The sequence below is a fragment of the Hemicordylus capensis genome, chromosome 5, assembly GCF_027244095.1.
Source record: "Hemicordylus capensis ecotype Gifberg chromosome 5, rHemCap1.1.pri, whole genome shotgun sequence".
Taxonomy (NCBI): domain Eukaryota; kingdom Metazoa; phylum Chordata; class Lepidosauria; order Squamata; family Cordylidae; genus Hemicordylus; species Hemicordylus capensis.
In genome coordinates, this window is record NC_069661.1 from 124,967,152 (window position 1) to 124,984,871 (window position 17,720).

Sequence of the window (17,720 nt, forward strand, 5' to 3'; positions counted from 1 at the left end):
GATGATGCTTAATTTGGTGGGGGCGGGCAGGCTCCAAAGGCCTTTAGGTCCAGGTTCCAAAAGTACCTAGGTGTGCCTCTGCACTCAAGTATGACATCAGTTTCTTCTCCCTTTTCTCCCTTAGTCTTTATTGTTCAAACATAATAAATTAGAATGCAAAGTGATTCCTTCCAAGAGGTCCAAGACCTGATAGAAGTCCTGGGTCATATGGCTCCTAACTGTGCTTTTATACAGTCAGTGCAAGATCTGTCAGCTATGACTCTGCTAGGACACTGATGCACTAGGGAATGGCATATGCTGTATGATGGCTATCACTATCAAGCCTGTGTATAGTCCACAAGTTGGCTGTTTGTGACCATTAATAATGCAGATTGATAACCCTGAAGGTACATGGTTTCCAGCCCTGCTGCTCAGTGAGGTAAAGGTAAAGTATACCATCAACTCGGTGTTGACTCCTGGCAACCACAGAGCCCTGTGGTTGTCTTTGGTAGAATACAGGAGGGGTTTACCATTGCCATCTCCCACATAGTATGAGATGATGCCTTTCATCATCTTCCTATACCACTGCAGCGGGGATTTGAATCGGCAACCTCTGGCTTGCTAGTCAAGACGGTTCCCTGCTGTGCCATTAGGTGGCTATGCTGAGTGAGGCAGGTAGCCATTATTCCCCTTCTACAAAGTAAGAAAAGTGAGGCTGTAGGGTTGCTATGACTTAGCTGCTATCTGTTGATGCATACCAATACTGATGATAAAGCTTTTGAGCACCAACAAGAGCTTTCCTTCTGGGCCCAACCCAGGACAGGACCATGGTAGAAGCAAAAGGTTAAAGCCACCCGGGGTGGATTAAGGCTTTGAACGTAGCCACATCTTCCTACTACAGTCCTGATGCAAATCATGTGTGCATTATTGCTATTTATGTTTTAAACTGAAGTGATTTTGTCCTAGAATTCACAAGTAGTCCTTGATCTTGGAAATGGATCCAGTTATTTTGCATTGGAATTCAGGATTTGTAGCTCTTTGTGTTTCTTTGTTCTGTTTCTTTAGAACATAAGAACAGCCCTGCTGGATCAGGCCCAAGGCCCATCTAGTCCAGCATCCTGTTGCACACAGTGGCCCATCAGATGCCACTGGAAGCCTACAGGCCGGAGTTGAGGGCATGCTCTCTCTCCTGCTGTTACTCCCTTGCAACTGGTACTCAGAGGCACCCTGCCTTTGAGGCTGGAGGTGGCCTTTAGCCTTCAAACTAGTAGCCGATGATAGACCTCTCCTCCGTGAAGTTATCCAAACCCCTCTTAAAGCCATCCAGGTTGTTGGCTGTCACCACATCTTGTGGCAGAGAATTCCACAAGTTTGCGTTGTGTGAAAAAGTACTTCCGTTTGCTGCTCCTAAATTTCCTGGCAATCAATTTCATGGGATGACCCTTGGTTCTAGCGTTATGTGAGAGGGAGAAGAATTTCTCTCTATCCACTTTCTCCACACCATGTATGATTTTATAGACTTCTATCATGTCTCTGCAGTTGTCTTTTTTCTAAACTAAATAACCCCATGTGTTGTAGCTCTAGGCCTCTGATCATCGTGGTTGCCCTCTTCTGCACCTTTTCCAGTTCTACAATGTCCTTTTTTAGATGTGGTGACAAGAATTGTACGTAGTACTCCAGGTGTGGCTGCACCATAGTTTTTGTATAAGGGCATTATAATATTAGTCTTTTTTTTTTCAGTCCCCTTCCTAATGATCTCTAGCATGGAATTGGCCTTTTTCACAGCTGCCACACATTGAGTCAACACTTTCAACGAGCTGTCCACCATGACCTCAAGATCCCTCTCCTGGTCAGTCACTGACAGCTCAGATCCCATCAATATATACTTGAAGCTGGGTTTTTTTGTCCCAATGTGCATCACTTTACACTTGCCAACACTGAATCACATTTGTCACTTTGTCACCCACTGCCCCAGTTTGGAGAGGTCCTTTTGGAGTTCCTCACAATCTGTTTTAAATTTCACTACCCAAAAGAGTTTGGTATCATCTGGAATTTGGCCACCTCACTGTTTACCCCTACATCTAGATTATTTATGAATAAATTAAAAAGCACCAGTCCCAGTAAAGATCCCCGAGGGACCCCACTTCTTATCTCCCTCCATTGTGAAAACTCCATTTATACCTATCCTCTGTTTCAGTTAGCAATCCACACATGTACTTGTCCCCTTATCCCACGACTGCTAAGTTTTCTCAGGAGTCTTTGATGAGGAACTTTGTTGAAAGCTTTTTGGAAGTCCAGGTATACTATGTCAACTGGATCACCTTTGCTAACATTGCCAATTTTTCAACCTGGCAAGCCTTTAACAGCAGCATTCTATGGAGACATTCACAGGTAGTGGTGGTAACCATGCTCTGAAATCTGACATGTGGGAGAGGAAAGTTGGTCTTGTGGTAGCAAGCATGACTTGTTCCCTTAGCTAAGCAGGGTCTGCCCTGGTTGCATATGAATGGGAGACTTGATGTGTGAGCACTGCAAGATATTCCCCTCAGGGGATGAGCCGCTCTGGGAAGAGCAAAAGCTTTCAAGTTCCCTCCCTGGCTTCTCCAAGATAGGACAAGATTATTATTTTTTTTGATAGGACAAGATTTTTTTATTGAACCAACAAACTACCAAAGCATACAGTACGTTGCCAAAGCACAATTATATACAAAGTGGTTGTTTGTACATGATATATCTACAAAGATTTACACACAAGAATTTGGAAACACACAAGTTATGAAGTATATGCAGGTAGTACTGTAACTCGGGGGTGGGGGATTACAAGGCACATCAGGTAATGGGGGGGGGGTTACGTCCGACGTCCATTTCCACAATTTGTCCCATTGCTGTTTAGAAGAGATACTCTTGTCTTTTTGCACATAACCATACAAACTTTTCCAGAAGAGATTTACTGTCTCATCTGCATGAACCTCTTGGTCTTCCCTCCCTATTCCTATGCACGAGCATTGCATAAATGACATACAAGTTTACTAACGTGATTACGAGAAGGGGAACGTTCCAATTCCCTAGTATGGGGGCACCTGTTCCGTCCCATTTCCTTGAAGGTTTCTTTCTGGGACCTCGAAAGGAGGTTCTATTGCTCAAACCCGAGGTTAGTTCTTCCCAAGTCTGTTTTCCCAAATCAGGCCACTCTAACAGCTTGCTTACTCCCTGCCACACTCTTTTGGCTACCACACACTCTTTTAAGATATGTGAGTGGGTTTCCCTGAATGTTTTGCCTAGCTCACTAGCTTTCTGTTTGCAGGTGATTTTAGGGCACTCTTGCTGGTCCTCTGGGAGCCATGGCTTAGCCACGTTAAGTGGTAGTACTTGATGGTATAAGCGCCACCTTGTTTCCCATAAATGGAAAGGGACTTTTTTCTCTTTAAAGGGAGCAATAGGGTGATCGGGTTGCAACAAGTACTGTGAAGTGCAGTGTTTGTAGCGTTTACGTTCTAAATCAGGTTTTAAGAAACCCACTTCTAGAATCTCTCCATAAATTGTTTTCCTTAGCTGCTTAATTGAGGAGGATCCTTTAAACAGATCCGGTTCAACCTTCCATTTTTAAAGTGTGAATAACAAATCTCTCAAGTAGTCTGGGTGTTCTCTTTTTAATACTTGTGTGATATTGCTATTGAAAGATCCTTTCCCCCACCATGCTATGCCCCATGCTGACTTGCGCCAACGCAGAGCGAAAAGCGAGACCCAGGTTTTTTGCAGGAGGTTGGACATATCATGGACATTCACGAAAATCCAGTTTCCAAAATTGTAGGACATGAATTCAGTTACAAAATAGGGTTGCAGGGCAGGTAGGGCTAGGCCTCCCTGCTCAACCTCCTTAAATGCTACTGCACGGGCCAAAGGGAAGGACGCTGTGTGCCATACTAGACGGAAGATCTGGCTTTCAACTCTCCAAAGGAGATCGAGCGGGGGAGGATAGACTACTGCCAGGTTATGCACCGTGGGTATCAGGTAAGTCCGGATGTAAACCGCTTTCTGGTACATGGCAAGGCTCCATTTTTTCCACACAGGCTGAGAGAGATTCCTGCCTGCAACCTTGGAGAAGCTGCTGCCAGTCTGTGTACTGAGCTAGATGGACCTATGGTCTGACTCAGTATATGGCAGCTTCCAGTGTTCCTAGGATCCCTGCTTTACACCCAGCTGCTGTTAAAGGCATCAGGACAAGGCCAGACTTGTTCCTTTTGGTCAGTTGGCCATAGTCTTATCTCGCAAGGCTACTGGGACCAGGCTCTATGACAGTTGAACAAATGGCACTTCAAAATATGGTCTGAATTGGGCTGCAGGAGGTTCTCTGAAGAACTAAGCCTTCCTGCTTAGCCTAAAATATTTAGATGGCGTATGAAGAAGCGGTTCGGATGACCCCACCCCCACGTAATTAGAAGAACAAGGGAAGGTGTGCCAGAAGCGGGAGTGTGCTTCCCTGATTGCGGGCTAGGCAGGCGGGCATAATGTCCGAAATGGCCCAATATTTTTTTAAAAGCGCCATACTGTGCTACACAGAATGACTTTTTTTCCCCTCTCCCGCAAAATGCCCATTTTGATGAAGGGTAAAGTGCGTGCAGGGGCAGACTGGTATAGGTGCAGTCGGCACTGTCTGTGCAAAGAAACACATTTCCTCCTTACCCTGCTGACCACGTACTCAAACTAGTATCTGGGAGAGAAGGCAGGATTTGCCGCCCCATAACGTTCTTCCTTCCTTGCAAGTGCAGCGCCTTTTCTCCATCGAAATGAACGCCAGCCACGCACGTGTAAGAAACACTCGATGAGTTTGGTCAACCGTTTGGGTGGGGACTAAACCAGTTCCCTGTCTCTGGTGATCCTGGAGTCTGCATAGCCTCCTCCTGGCCTGGCTTCTCTTTTGGTCATCCCTCCAACATTTATTGGAGAGTGGGACGGAATGCTAGGAATGTTCTAGAAACGCTCTAGCTCGATCTCCAAGAGCCTAAATACCTGTGTTGGTGCATTTATACATCTGACTGTCTTAAAGGCCCCTCCGCGACGCTTAAGACGGCTAGAGCGAGAGGTGGCGACGGCTCGGCTACTGCAGCGTTTTTCGGCAGGCGAGCCTGGCAGGGCTCCAGAGAGCGGCTGGTTGGTTGTTTGTCGGATCCGTCCCCTCATCTCTGTCGAGCTCGGAAAGCGGCTGACTGCCACTGCAAAGCATCCAGGGGGATGTAGTTGCGTGCCCGCCCGGCAGCCTCCGCTCCCCTGAGCACGCCCCGCCTTCCGTGCGCCAAGGATCCACAGACAGAGAGCTCCAAGCCGCCGCGCCAAAGCGTCTGGCTTAGCGTAGCCAACCGGCGGGAGAAGGAGGAGAAGTGCGCAGGAGACCGTCGCCCCCTCCCCACTGCACGGAGAGCTGCGGCCGAGAAGCGCCAAGGCTGAGCCTCGGGGAAGGGAGCTTCTCGACCGCGTAACAGGTGCCCGGGGGATGCCTCGCCCGCCAGCCCGAGCTAGGGCCAGGGGCGGCGGTGGCAGCAGCAGTAGCAGCAGCAGCAGCGAGGCATCCGTGGCTGCAGACAGAAGCAGCGACGCAAAATGAGTACCGGAACAGGTAAGTAGCGCGGGGAGGCGGCTCACGGGCTAGGTGGCGGCGGCGGCGACGAGACTGATTGCTGAGCAGGGGCAAGGGCTGCAGTTGCCGCCGGTCCCATTCAGTCCCCAGATAGCGCTGCTTCGCCTGCCCGGCATATTTCTGAAGGCACTTGAAAGAAGCGCCTTGTGGCTTGCCCGTAACCGCTGCCTGGAGTCAGGTTACAATGCGTCTGCTTGTTGGCAGGGATGGAGCCAGGGAAGCTGCTGCAGCTCTTCCTCCCTTCCCAAACCAAACCTAACCTAACCTACTGTCGCCATCGCTCAATTCCAAGCTGGGCAAGATGGTGCTGCCCGGGAGTGATGGGCCGCACTCTGTCTGGAGGGCCACGGAGAAGCCGTCGCCCCTGTTTCTGGCCCAGGCGGGGAGCATCCTTGGCATGATGCTGAGGCGAGCCTCCCTCCTTTGCGCTACTCAGACTTAGGTTCCGATAGTATTGCAGCAGAGTTGATGCAGGAAGAAAGAGGCATGGGCTGACGCTGTCACCGGGCGGTTCAACTGGCCAGCGCCCAAATGGGACCAGGCTTCTTAACGACCCGCAGAAGGGATAATTTCTGCAAAGGAGGAGACTGTCTCCTTGCTTCGACTGCAGCAGCTGAAATGTGGGTCAAGCCAAGAGTGTACGCTGCTGTGGCAGGCCAATCCCTGCCGTTGGTAGGAACAGAAATCCTCGGGTTTCAGCTCTCCACTCCTTGCTTGTTTAAAGCTTTTAATATGACTGTATGTCTTCTTCAGATCAACACAGATCAGTGCAACGTTTCATTTGAAGCAATTTAGATGACTGGATGTTCTATTTTAAGGAGAGCCCTGAATGTGTGTTCTGCCTACCCATGGTTGGCTTGGAACAGAACTGATAGCAAGTGTGGTGTTAGCATTAAAATACAGTGTGGTGGTGGGGGGGGGGGAGATGGATAACCATGGCTGTGAATGAGAGTTTCCACAAGAAAATGCTTCCAAGTTAGCCCCTTTCTCCAAAATTGATGTCATTCATCCAGTTATTCCAGACAACATCATTGCCAGACCTTTGCATCCCACTTGTTTTTCCCTGTTGACCTCCCATCTTTTTATAAGAATTGGTTTATGGTTATCCCACACACACACACACACACACACACACACGCACACGCCTTTGGATCTAGTTGTTGCAGCAGCAGCCTTCTGTATGTGGACTGGCAAAATGCTGTTGATTCACCTGTTAGAGTGATCCATAAGATATTTGGCAGGGACCTGCCTTGACTTGGATTTCCTGGTCTCACTGCTGCCATTGCATTACCTGCATTTATTTCAAAAATATTAAAATTCTGTAGAGCTGCTGTTTGGGAGCAGGAAAAGGAGATTAGATTCAGCCCCCTCACCTTCCCCCAACCAAATGGCTGATCAGTTTGGTTTTAACCTGCAGGAGTTGCTTGCATCTCTGCCATTACATGTCCTGCAACATAGTCCTTTAATTTACAAGGGCCAGCGTTTGGCTTTTTTCTTCAAGTCTTATTATGCTTAAGTGCAAAGGGGTGGGGGCTAAATGATGAGGGAAATTATTCAAAGTACCAAGCATTGCCTAACTTGTTCCTTAATTTCAATTGGACTACTTTGAGTAATTTTCTTCAACTGTTCCTGAGTATAGCATATTCTGTGGGTGTCATGCTGCTACCAAGGTTTCTGTTGACAAGTTGGTTGTGTCATCAAGGGGGCATTGAACTCTGGAGGGATGGGCTGAATGTAATGGGACTCTTGTATCTTTTTAAACAAGAAAAGTATCCACCAGCCACCTCTGGATGTCTGGAGCTTGGGAGGTGCTGTTGCCTACATATAATGACCCTATGACAAAGATGTAGGGTTATTTCCTGGTGTATTCTAGAGCAGGCTTCCCCAACCTGCGGGCCTCCAGATGTTGCTGAAATACAACTCCCAGCATACCCAGCCACAATAAATTGTGTCTAGGGATGCTGGGAGTTGTAGTTCAGCAACATCTGGAGGCCTGCAGGTTGGGGAAGCCTGTTCTAGAGGATAGAATGTGGCAACTGGCACAAACTGGCTGCTGAGAACATTATTGTTGCTTCAGTCACTGTTATCTGCAGAGGCACAGGCTCCCCATCCCACAAGAAATAAACAATCCCTTCTGATCTTCCTCACCCATATATAAATTACAGGTCACTGATGGCGACCACCCAAGTGATTAAAGATAAGATTGATACAGTGTGCATCTGTTGCAAACATGCAGACTTCTTGTGTTTACTGTGCACATTTCTTTGTGACTGATGGCTTGTGCCTTTTCTTTGTTTTTATAATGTGTGCATTATAGGGTACAGTAAGCACTCTTTTGATGCTTCATGAGTTCTTGCTAGGATCACTTTGTCTATAATTAATCTATTCTCCCATGAGCAATTTTTCTTGTATTAGCCTTGAATTGGATCCCACAGAATTCTATTCTTAAACATATCATTCTTCTCTGCAAAGGCACCGAGTTACACACTCCTCTGTTATTTCAGTAGGGCCCTCATGTCTTTCACAGAAATATTTTCTCTGAGTGGAGACATTTCTCTTAGTGCTGTGGGAGGTCACAAATAGACACGTACTTTCTGCACTTTTCTCTCTGCCTCTTTAATCTATGTTCCTTAGATATTCTTTCCCTTTGGACCAATACAAACTGGAAAATTTGAAACCTTTTTGTGCGGCAAATTGCTTAGCTGTCTCTGGTCCTACAAAAATGATCACATTCCATCTATTCCAGTTCTCTATAAGATTTCTTGTTATAAAATCCACAGGAGGTATATTTCTTTCACTAATCTGTGTGGAAACATTGCCTCTTGACACCATGGGTTCATTTAGATGTTGCAACACATGCCGGCGTGACCATTGTGATGAGAATGTACCTGGGTGATCCTTGGGTTTGTGTGTTCCTTCCTTCCTTGCATTTGAGGAGAGATTGAAAGCCTCCATCATAGTTTGAAAATACCATAGTTTCCTATTCTATCAGAATATGGGCAACTGTGGTTTGTTCAAAACTGCAAGAGGAAACTTTCAGTCTCCTCCAGTTATGTAGGAAGAAGTTGATGGGAAGCACACATGTCCAAGGTTTGTGCTGACATATTCTTGTCACAACAACCCATAGTGAATTTGGCCAATGTAGTGTTTGTCGAACCTTGACTACTGATTTCAGGCTTCACACAGGTATTAATAGCGTAAGCTCTATTTAATGAAGCAATCACATACAGCTCCCTGACAGGGCTCTTCCTTTTATTACAGGCCTGCAGCAGGGTTTCTCCTAGGCCAGAGCTGCATAACTTCGGCCCTCCTGCAGATGTCGTACTACAGTTCTCATCATCCCTGACTATTGGCCATTGTGGCTGGGAATGATGGGAGTGGTGGTCCAAAAACAGCTGGAGGCTCAAAGTTATGTAGCCCTTTCCTAGGCCAAGCAAAAAGACAGAGGGAGGTGCACAATTAAACCATAGTGTATAAATACAACAGATAGATCAGGCTCTGACAGACAGTAGTGCAGTGAATGTGAATTAATTCTATTCTAAGCAGCAGTTATTAAACATTTGTTTTTACTCACAAAGGCAGAAATAATTTGTATGCTCCCCTTTCTGTGTAGGCAACTGTTTATATCAATAGATCCCAAGATAAGCTATGTTTTGTTATGTAAACTGGCAGGTGTTCATTGCCTGCTCCAGCATTCCCCACGTCTTCCTCAGTATGGACTGCAGATTTGTCATTATTTCTTCTGCTGGAATGGATTAGGATGCTGACAAGGGCTATTGTGTGTTGAGGTGCTGAATCATATTTGTTTCAACTCTGCTACAGTAATGGTGCCTCCATCAAAGAAAGTACATGTTTGCTCATCAGCAGAAAGCCTGGAGATGAGAACAAATGCAGCATCGTTATTCTGACCAGTAGTTTTAGTAGTTTTGTACCAGTCGTTTTAGGAGTTTTGCACCCTTTGCTAGAGTTTTTCTTCTCCTTGCTTTATGTAAAACTCATCAGCATGTATATTCTGGAGATTTTCATTATCCTTCATTAGAAGACCTTTGATTTGTAGAGAAGGAAGAATAGATTGCATGCATTAATGAACACACAAAGCCAATGTAAGGGAGGGAGCATCTGATCCTCCAAGAGGAATTCCTGATATCTGTTATAAAAGCAAAATATTAACAATGCAGATGTTTTCATTAGAGATTAACACCATTTTACCATATGGAGTTATTTAATGTGGCTGGTGAAACCACTTTTAAATATGGCAGCATTACTGTGCTGCTGTTTTTTATACTAAAAGTAAGGTGCACATCTGGCATCAATTATTTTGGCAGGCACCCATGTTATTAAAAGGGACCGCCCTGCTAATGACAGGCCAAATCTAAGGGACTTTAATACTTGCAGTAGAATTCATCAAAACAATTAAAATGGTTCTGTGACAGTTTTACATTTTAAATGTCCTGCTCTATTGCAACACCAGTAATCCCTATACAGATGGTCGGCTTGATGATTAGGCGTGACTTAAATCCACAAAATTACTTTTAGGGTTTGCTGAAATAAGTGCCACCAGAGTGGCAGCTTGCTGTATTATAAAACATTTTATACACGAGCACATGGGAATCTGCTAGATAATTACAATTCAGAATACCTTTGGTTTCACATGAATTATTGTCCGTAAACTTCCCATTGTCACTTAAAACCTAAAACTTGCCGTACCAGCAAATAAGTGTCTAACATTCTGGTTCAGAATGTGGCAGCAAGGTTGGTCTCTGCATCATCTCGGAGAGACCATATTACTCTTGTATTGAAAGAGCGACACTGGCTGCTGATAAGTTTCCGGGCAAAATACAAGGTGCTGGTTATAACCTATAAAGCTCTAATTGGCTTAGGTCCTGGGTATTTAAGAGAATGTCTTCTTCATTATGAGCCCCATTGAGATCATCCGGAGAGGTTTGTTTCCAGTTGCCACCAGCTTGTCTGGTGGCCACATGGGGACTGGCCTTCTCTGTTAATGCCCCAAAGCTCCCTGCTGAAATAAGAGCCTCCCCATCTCTGACAATTTAAAAAAAAATCTTTAAAGACACATCTGTTTACCCAGGCTTTTAATTAAATACTATTTTAATAGTTTCAACATTGTTTTAAAATATTGTTTTAAGGTTTTAAATGTTCTAACTTTTTGCTGTCATTTATTGTAACCAATGTTTTAATTTCTCTGTTGTCATTATTTCTTTTAACTGATGTTTTAACTTTTCTGTTGTTTTTTGTTGTAAACCGCCCAGAGACATAAGTTTTGGGTGATATAAAAATATGTTAAACTAGTATGTTTTCAGGCCCGTTGTAATAACGGGCGCTAGTAGGGGAGAGTTCCCCCCCCCGCCCCACTCCCTCTGGCCTTTGCCCCCCCCCGCCCTCCCAGCTGCCCGAGACCTCCTTACCCGAAGCAGCCCGCGACAGTCGGGCGAACTAAAAGCAGTTTATGCGAAGAAGAGAGGAGCTCCCGAACAGAGCTCCTCTCTGTGCTAAGCCAATGCCCAAACTGCTGCTATGGACGCAAAGGACGTAATAGGCGTCCTTTGCGCCCAAAGCACCAGTTCGGGAAGAGGCTTAGCACAGAGAGGAGCTCTGTTGGGGAGCTCCTTTCTTCTTCGCATAAACTGCTTTTAGTTTGCCCGACTGATGCGGGCTGCTTCAGGTAAGGAGGTCTCGGGCAGCTGGGAGGGCGGTTGGCGGCCGTGGCGGCGGCCGCGGAGGCATTCTCCTGGGCCATTTTGGCCCTTAATCATTGGGGGGGGGAGCGGGGAAGGAGAATTTGGGCAGCTGGGAGGGCGGGAGAGCGGGTGGCAGTGGCCGAGGCGGGAAGCATTTGGGCAAGGGCAATTTTGGGGCCGGGCTAGGGCTCCATAGTGTTCAAGCTGCCCGTCCTCGGCGGCTCCGCCGCCACCTCGGCCGGCTTCCCCGTCCCCCGTCTCCCCGTCCCGGTCTCCGTCTCCTCCAGCCGAGGCGGCGGCTCTGCCGCCACCTCGGCCAATCTCCCCCGCCGCCTCTTCCCTGGCTTTTTCGCGGCGGCCACTTCTGGCCACTCAACATGGCCGCCGGGTGCTGGCGGTCGTGTCTCCCTCGGACTGTTCTGAGCATGCGCTCCGCGCATGCTCAGAACAGCCAAGGGAGGCACGGACACACGCTTGGTGTCCGTCCACGGACAGACACCAAGCCTTTTATTAGAGAGGATAAATAAATAACACACTGAGCACTGTCCTAATAAAGCAACACCACAAGATACTGTGGCTCATATCTGCAATATAAGTTAATCTTCCAAACATTTGGCTATGCAATGATGGAACAGAAGATGCATTTCTGTTCTAGTAAGGGTAGATTGCACCTGTGGAATAGTGCAGCTTCTAGAAAATAGAACTTGTGCAGGAACTTTTTATCATGTTTTATGTATAATATTCTGTAGTCTTTTCATCATTAGCATTTGGTGAAATGTTTCCTGTTTAATCTTTAACTCAATTTTCTGAAGCTGAACACTGGAAAATCTAAATGGTTATGCAAATAATGTTGAAAAATATAATCTTAAACTATAACTTTTTCAGAACAAAGCAACACACAACATGGATGCTTCCCCTTTATACTTCTTTGGCAACAATGACCACTAAAGACCAACTCTCACCATCTCTTGCTCACGTTCTGCAACTTTTGGCTTGGCAGTCAGACATCACTACCAAATGTAAAGATAATAAAGGATAAGGAAATAAAAGAATGTATCTATTTATTTTATTGGGCTTTTGTTGTTTTTGTTTTTTTCTTTACCTAAGTGTAGCCATAGATAAAGGAGAGCTTGCTCACAATATCCATGTGTTTCTTCCTGGATAGGTAGGAGGCTGCATCTGCTGGAGACAGAACTGATTAACTGCTAGACGCATGCTCTAAAATTGGGAGAACAGGCATTATTGGTTCTTTTGCCACAGAAGCTCTTAGTGCAGTCATCTTCATTATAAGGCCCAAGGACCAGTGCGCCCCCCCCCCACCATCAGCCTTAAGTGTTGTTCCCTGATTAATTGTTTGCAGGGCCTGGCTGTGTGAAGCTTTGGCCAAAACTGAATACTCTGCACAGTCCTCTTGGTACCATGCAGAGATTACCATTCCCACCATGTAGTGCAGTTTTGCCCATTGATAGTGAGTGGGGGAAGACAATTCCTTTAAGGGAAATGACACCCTATTGAGCCTCCACACCATCCTGGATGCCATGCACAGTGTGAGCGAAGTGTGGCCCTTCCCATAACTTTTGTCAGAGGGGCTCTCCCACCACTGAGAAAAAGTGCAGTGCTGTACAGAAAGCACAAGAAAAAGCACAGTGGGAAATGGCTTTTGTATTGAAGTTTTGTTGAGGGTTTTTTTTTTTTTTAATTGCCAAAGTGGTTCCCTCTTGATAAACAGTGAAGATCACTGTCTTAGTGTATCATGAATGCAGCATTTTTCTCCTAGTGAGGCAGATGAAGTCTGCATATCTCCCCTGGCACTATATCTTAAACTTTAAACTGCAGGCTTTGGAGCTCTTACACCATGTCCAGCTGCTCACTCTCGTCCCCTGACATTTTCTTTGCTTAACATCTAGTCAGAAGTAGAGTTCTGGAGTATTTGAAAGCTTCCTGCTCCTTTGTGTTCTGCTTCCTGAGACCTTGTGTCACTTTGATTAGTCCTAATGAAGCAGTGCTAATCCAAATAAATTTCATCTGAGTGAGATTTTTAGTTTTGATGGGGAAGGAGCAGCTGTGGGTGGCACAAACATTACTGAAAGTTTCAACAAATGTTACTGAAAGGGTGGGGGACAGGTTACCTTTATTGCAGGCAGCAGCAGCAAGTAACCCCCTTGCCTTAACTGAACATTCTATGTCTCTGTGAGTGGTGGAAACAGCTTTTAAAGTGCTGCGGCTTTTCCTGGTGGCTATCTCCTGCCAGTCATGTTTTCTTCACAGATTGCATTGGGGAATTACACAATGTCATCAATGTAAGATGGCTCCTGGTACATTCCAGGGTTTAACAATCATGGCCCCTATGGGACCATTGGTGCATTCTGAGTGGGGTAAAAATGCTGCTTACAGTTCTGCTGCTGTAAAAAAATAAATTTAACAGGAAGTGCTGTGCCTCTAAGGGCGGCCTTAGAGGCACAGCACTTCCTGTTAAATTTATTTTTTTACTACATTTTTATACCACCTTTCTGCCTTGACAAAGGCACCCAAAATGGTTTACAATATTAAAAGAAGCAAATTACAGAATGTTAATAAACGTTGTCTCAGGCTGTTGGTCTTTTCAGGAGCTGAGGACAAGAGCTCCCTGGCCTGGGTGCATCCCTTCTTGCCTTCCTCTCAGGGCACACTGGTCTTTCCATACTCCTGGGAAGGTTGGGCAACACTCCTGGGAACTGGCTCAAGCGGGCAGCCACGCCGTCACCGCACTGTGTTTGGCCAGCACCGGTTGAAAAGGAATACACACACACACATATATACACATACACACAGTGCATTACCTGCATGCATGCAAAGGCACATTTCAATAAGGATCTACATGATCCACTTAAGCCCAGGCTTCTGGATAGACCCCATTTAGTCCCAGCGTCTATCTGTCTAATAATATTGGCCTGCAGGCTTGCACCCTCCCACCCACTCACCGTCATCGTCATCTTGATGAGTCCGAGTTGCTCCACCCCCTGCCTGCACCTGCAGCATGAGAGAGAAAGGCAAGACGTGAAGGAGCAGCAGGGAAGGTGCGGAGGCACTGGTTGTTTGGTTGTGGCTGTTTTTGTTTGGTTTAACCGAGGAGGAGTTGCAGGGAACTGCCAGTTTCTTCAGAGCATCAATGTGTGGGGGTTTTCAACCCAATTTCCCTGTAGGACAAACAGCTGGTGTGGAATTTTGAAACAATGGGAGTGGAGAAATGGATTCAAGTACTACTTTAAGGAAATTGGCAGTGGCCCATAATTTCATCTAGTTAAAATATGGGAGATTGAACCTCAGCACTCCTATGTAACATGTAGTTTGCTCCTAAGCAAATGGGACAAACCATTTCTCACTAGTATGGGCTCCTTGAAGGAAGGGCAGGATATAAATGTAAGTAAATAGATAAATAAAAGTGAGTATAAAGTTATAATGCTCTGAAGTATCCGGGGTTGATTTGATTTAAATCTCTTCACAGGAAGACTCTATTTTAAATCACTAGTCCGGAAGATTCTATTTTAATCATAATTTTCTAGTAAAATTACATTGTTGTCTAAGATAAGTTTAATACATATTCATAGATGTATGTACACACTATTGTTAGGTACACGCTTCTCATAATGGTGTTTCATTCGGGCAACCAGGCCTTAACTATTTTTGTTGCACTGTTTGCATTTCCCAAATGGGGTCTCTTTTACAGCCTGCATGTGTAAGGTGTTTCCCTTCTACAATGGGGAATACATTCCAAAAAGGTTTCCTTGGGGTTGCATGAATAAGTTTTGCTTACTTTTATTTTTACTCTCTCTTCCTACCCTATCCCTTGCATTTATATCCAGATTCCTCCTTGCTCAGGTCTACTCCATTCCCCCCTCCCCACAGATCCTGTATTAATTTATTGACCACCTTTGTCATTGCACTTTTAGAGCAGGGGGCCAAGGGGTTGAGTGTGTGTGTGCGTGAGAGAGAGAGAGAGTGTGTGTGCTGCATGTACACCACTTGCAGAATAGGATTGTTCAAGTCTGTTATATTTCATCCTCATTTACTGCTCTTAACATGTTCATAGAATATAATTAGAAGTCATGATTAATATTCATGTATCTTTGACACAGGTTCTTTTTTATGAATGGTTTTTAAAAATTCAAATCAAATTTAAAATTTAAAAATCTGATTATAAAAAATATTTTTTTAAGCATCAGTTTTTATCAACTTTGCGAGTATCATGCATCCGGCACCCCCTCAAACCCCCCCCCCCGGTCCAGGGTTTTGTTTTTTGTTTTTGCTTTTTAAATAATTAATTAATTTTTATTACACTTATCCCCTCCAGGGGAAATGTTCGTGGCGGGGGGGGGGTGTCCATGGATGTTTCCCCCCCAGTGTTTCCTTTAAGGCGTGCACACGTGTGTGTGCTCACAAGTTTTTTTTATATCCATTCCGTTAATTTTAGATCTCATTCAGTTTGAATCAGGAAGGCCCCATCTGAATGCATGTGCGCACACACAGCCTTGATACTGCCACCCAGAACAAAACTCATTCCGCACACAGATGAAAGAAATTAGAGAACACTGGTTCCTCCTCCCACCGCCAGCCTCCCTTCTGCCATCGTTTGGCCACTTGTCACCCTTTCCCCCTCAGCACAGTGGTCATTTTGGAGGCCACTGCACCTGTGCAACCAGGCCACGCAGAGGTCCATTGTGCAGGCGCAGCAGCCTCCAAAATGGAACACTGCACTGTGGGGGAAAGGCCAATGAGTGGCCGAAGAGCTGCTAAATGACTGAATTATGGCAAAAGGGAGGCCGGCAGGAGGAGGGGAACCTCTGCAGACCTCCCACCACCACCACCACCACCTTGAACAACTCCCCCAGAGGGGGTAAGTGTAATTAAAAATAATAATTTTAAAAAATCTTTGGACCAAACGGGGTGGTCGGGTCAAACCCGAACAGTCAAACCAAATCAGTTTGACATCGAACACATTCAACATCAAACCTGGTCACTCATCCCTAATGCATTCTTGGGAGTATATGCCTAGAAATGCATTCTGTACCAGCTGCTAGTGTCAAACAATAGGGAATGACCATGGCCTACATCAGGGCTATTCGGTCCTCCAGTTTCTTTGGGACTGCAATTCCCATAACCCCCGCCACAGTAGTCAATAGTCAGGGATTATAGGAGTTGGTCGGCCAACATCTCCTGGAGAGCTGAGGCTGAGCATCCCTGATCACATGCACAGTTTGTGAACTTCGCGACACACCTAGTTGTTTGCCATCAGAAACAAAATGCTAAGCTAGATGGACTTTTGGTCTGAACCAAAGCTGTTTTTATGTTCTTATTGGTATAGGTATATGTTCCTTTGAGATGTTATAGTTGTATACAAGAAGGCAAAATAGGGTTGAAGGCACAGAATGCTGACTTCCACAAGGAGCTTTGCAACTTTCTACCCTAGCTTTTGTTTTTGAAGTCAGAAGAATTATGAAAGTAACATGACCTCAAGCAGAAGTTAGTTCAAAAGGGTTTAAATCTCAAGAGTGAGCATGTCTTGTTTCCAAGAAGCAGTGATCCCTCTTATCTCCTCTAGCAATGCGTAGGAAAATATATATGCCATTTATAGGATGATGACCTGGGTTGACTTATGTGGCTGTCCACAGGTAGAAGGGCATGTTTGAATTTTACTCAGGCTATTTTTGCATGACAGTAAACCTTGACTATAATCCTGTTGGTGTGTGGGAGTTGCAAGTGTCATGTGTCCCCACTGTGAGGCAGAAGCTCCTGTGTCAGAGCACTGCAGCTGTTTTACTCTGGTGCTGTAAGACGTCTAGCAACTTGCTATGTAATGGATTGTTTCTTGCTATTTGAAGGCAATTGGTAGCATTTTTTGTTGTTGATCAAAATGAAACCATTGTTGAAGGCTTAATTAATTGCAAAATGCCAGAAAATGCAGGTACAGTGTTGTTTAATCTTAATCTTCCACTTGAAGCTGCAGAATTGAAATAGTTTACTTCTCATTTTTTATTTTTCTATAAGCAATATAGGTGGCCCTGGTTATTCACATGAGTTCTGTTACAGCCTACAACCATGGATAACAAAACCATGAATAATGAGACCTTGAATCTGTGGGAATTGGGGCGGGGCCCGGGGTTAGGTTCCCTGAGCCTAAAACAGGTCCCAAAAAGCAGAAATAAAGGGAATATAAAGCACAGTATCTCCAGAAAAGCCCCCCCACCTGATCTGCAAATCCTCCCATTTTTGAGAATGTTTTCAAAAATTCTTTGGGGGTGGAATATGTATATCTTTAAAAGAACCACGAAATGTCTCTGTGCAGCAAAATGATGGCCAGAAATGACTCTGGAAGTAATTTCCAGCCACCCAGGAACTGTAGATAGGCAAATTTTGCCTATTTTTAAAAC

At 45.3% G+C, this 17,720-nt stretch overlaps 1 protein-coding gene across 2 annotated transcripts in view; it reads left to right on the forward strand.

Moving 5' to 3' along the window:
* Positions 1 to 5,029: 5,029 nt before the first annotated feature.
* ABLIM2 (actin binding LIM protein family member 2) overlaps positions 5,030 to 17,720 on the forward strand; it is a 71,224-nt gene continuing 58,533 nt past the window's right edge. Inside the window, exon 1 of one of the 2 annotated variants that reach the window (XM_053253785.1) lies at positions 5,030 to 5,593. In XM_053253785.1, coding sequence (XP_053109760.1) covers positions 5,578 to 5,593 — 16 coding nt within the window. In that variant the 5' untranslated portion in view covers positions 5,030 to 5,577. Of the gene's footprint in view, positions 5,594 to 17,114; positions 17,255 to 17,720 lie in introns of those variants that run through there. The other variant, XR_008308154.1, reaches the window with a different exon arrangement.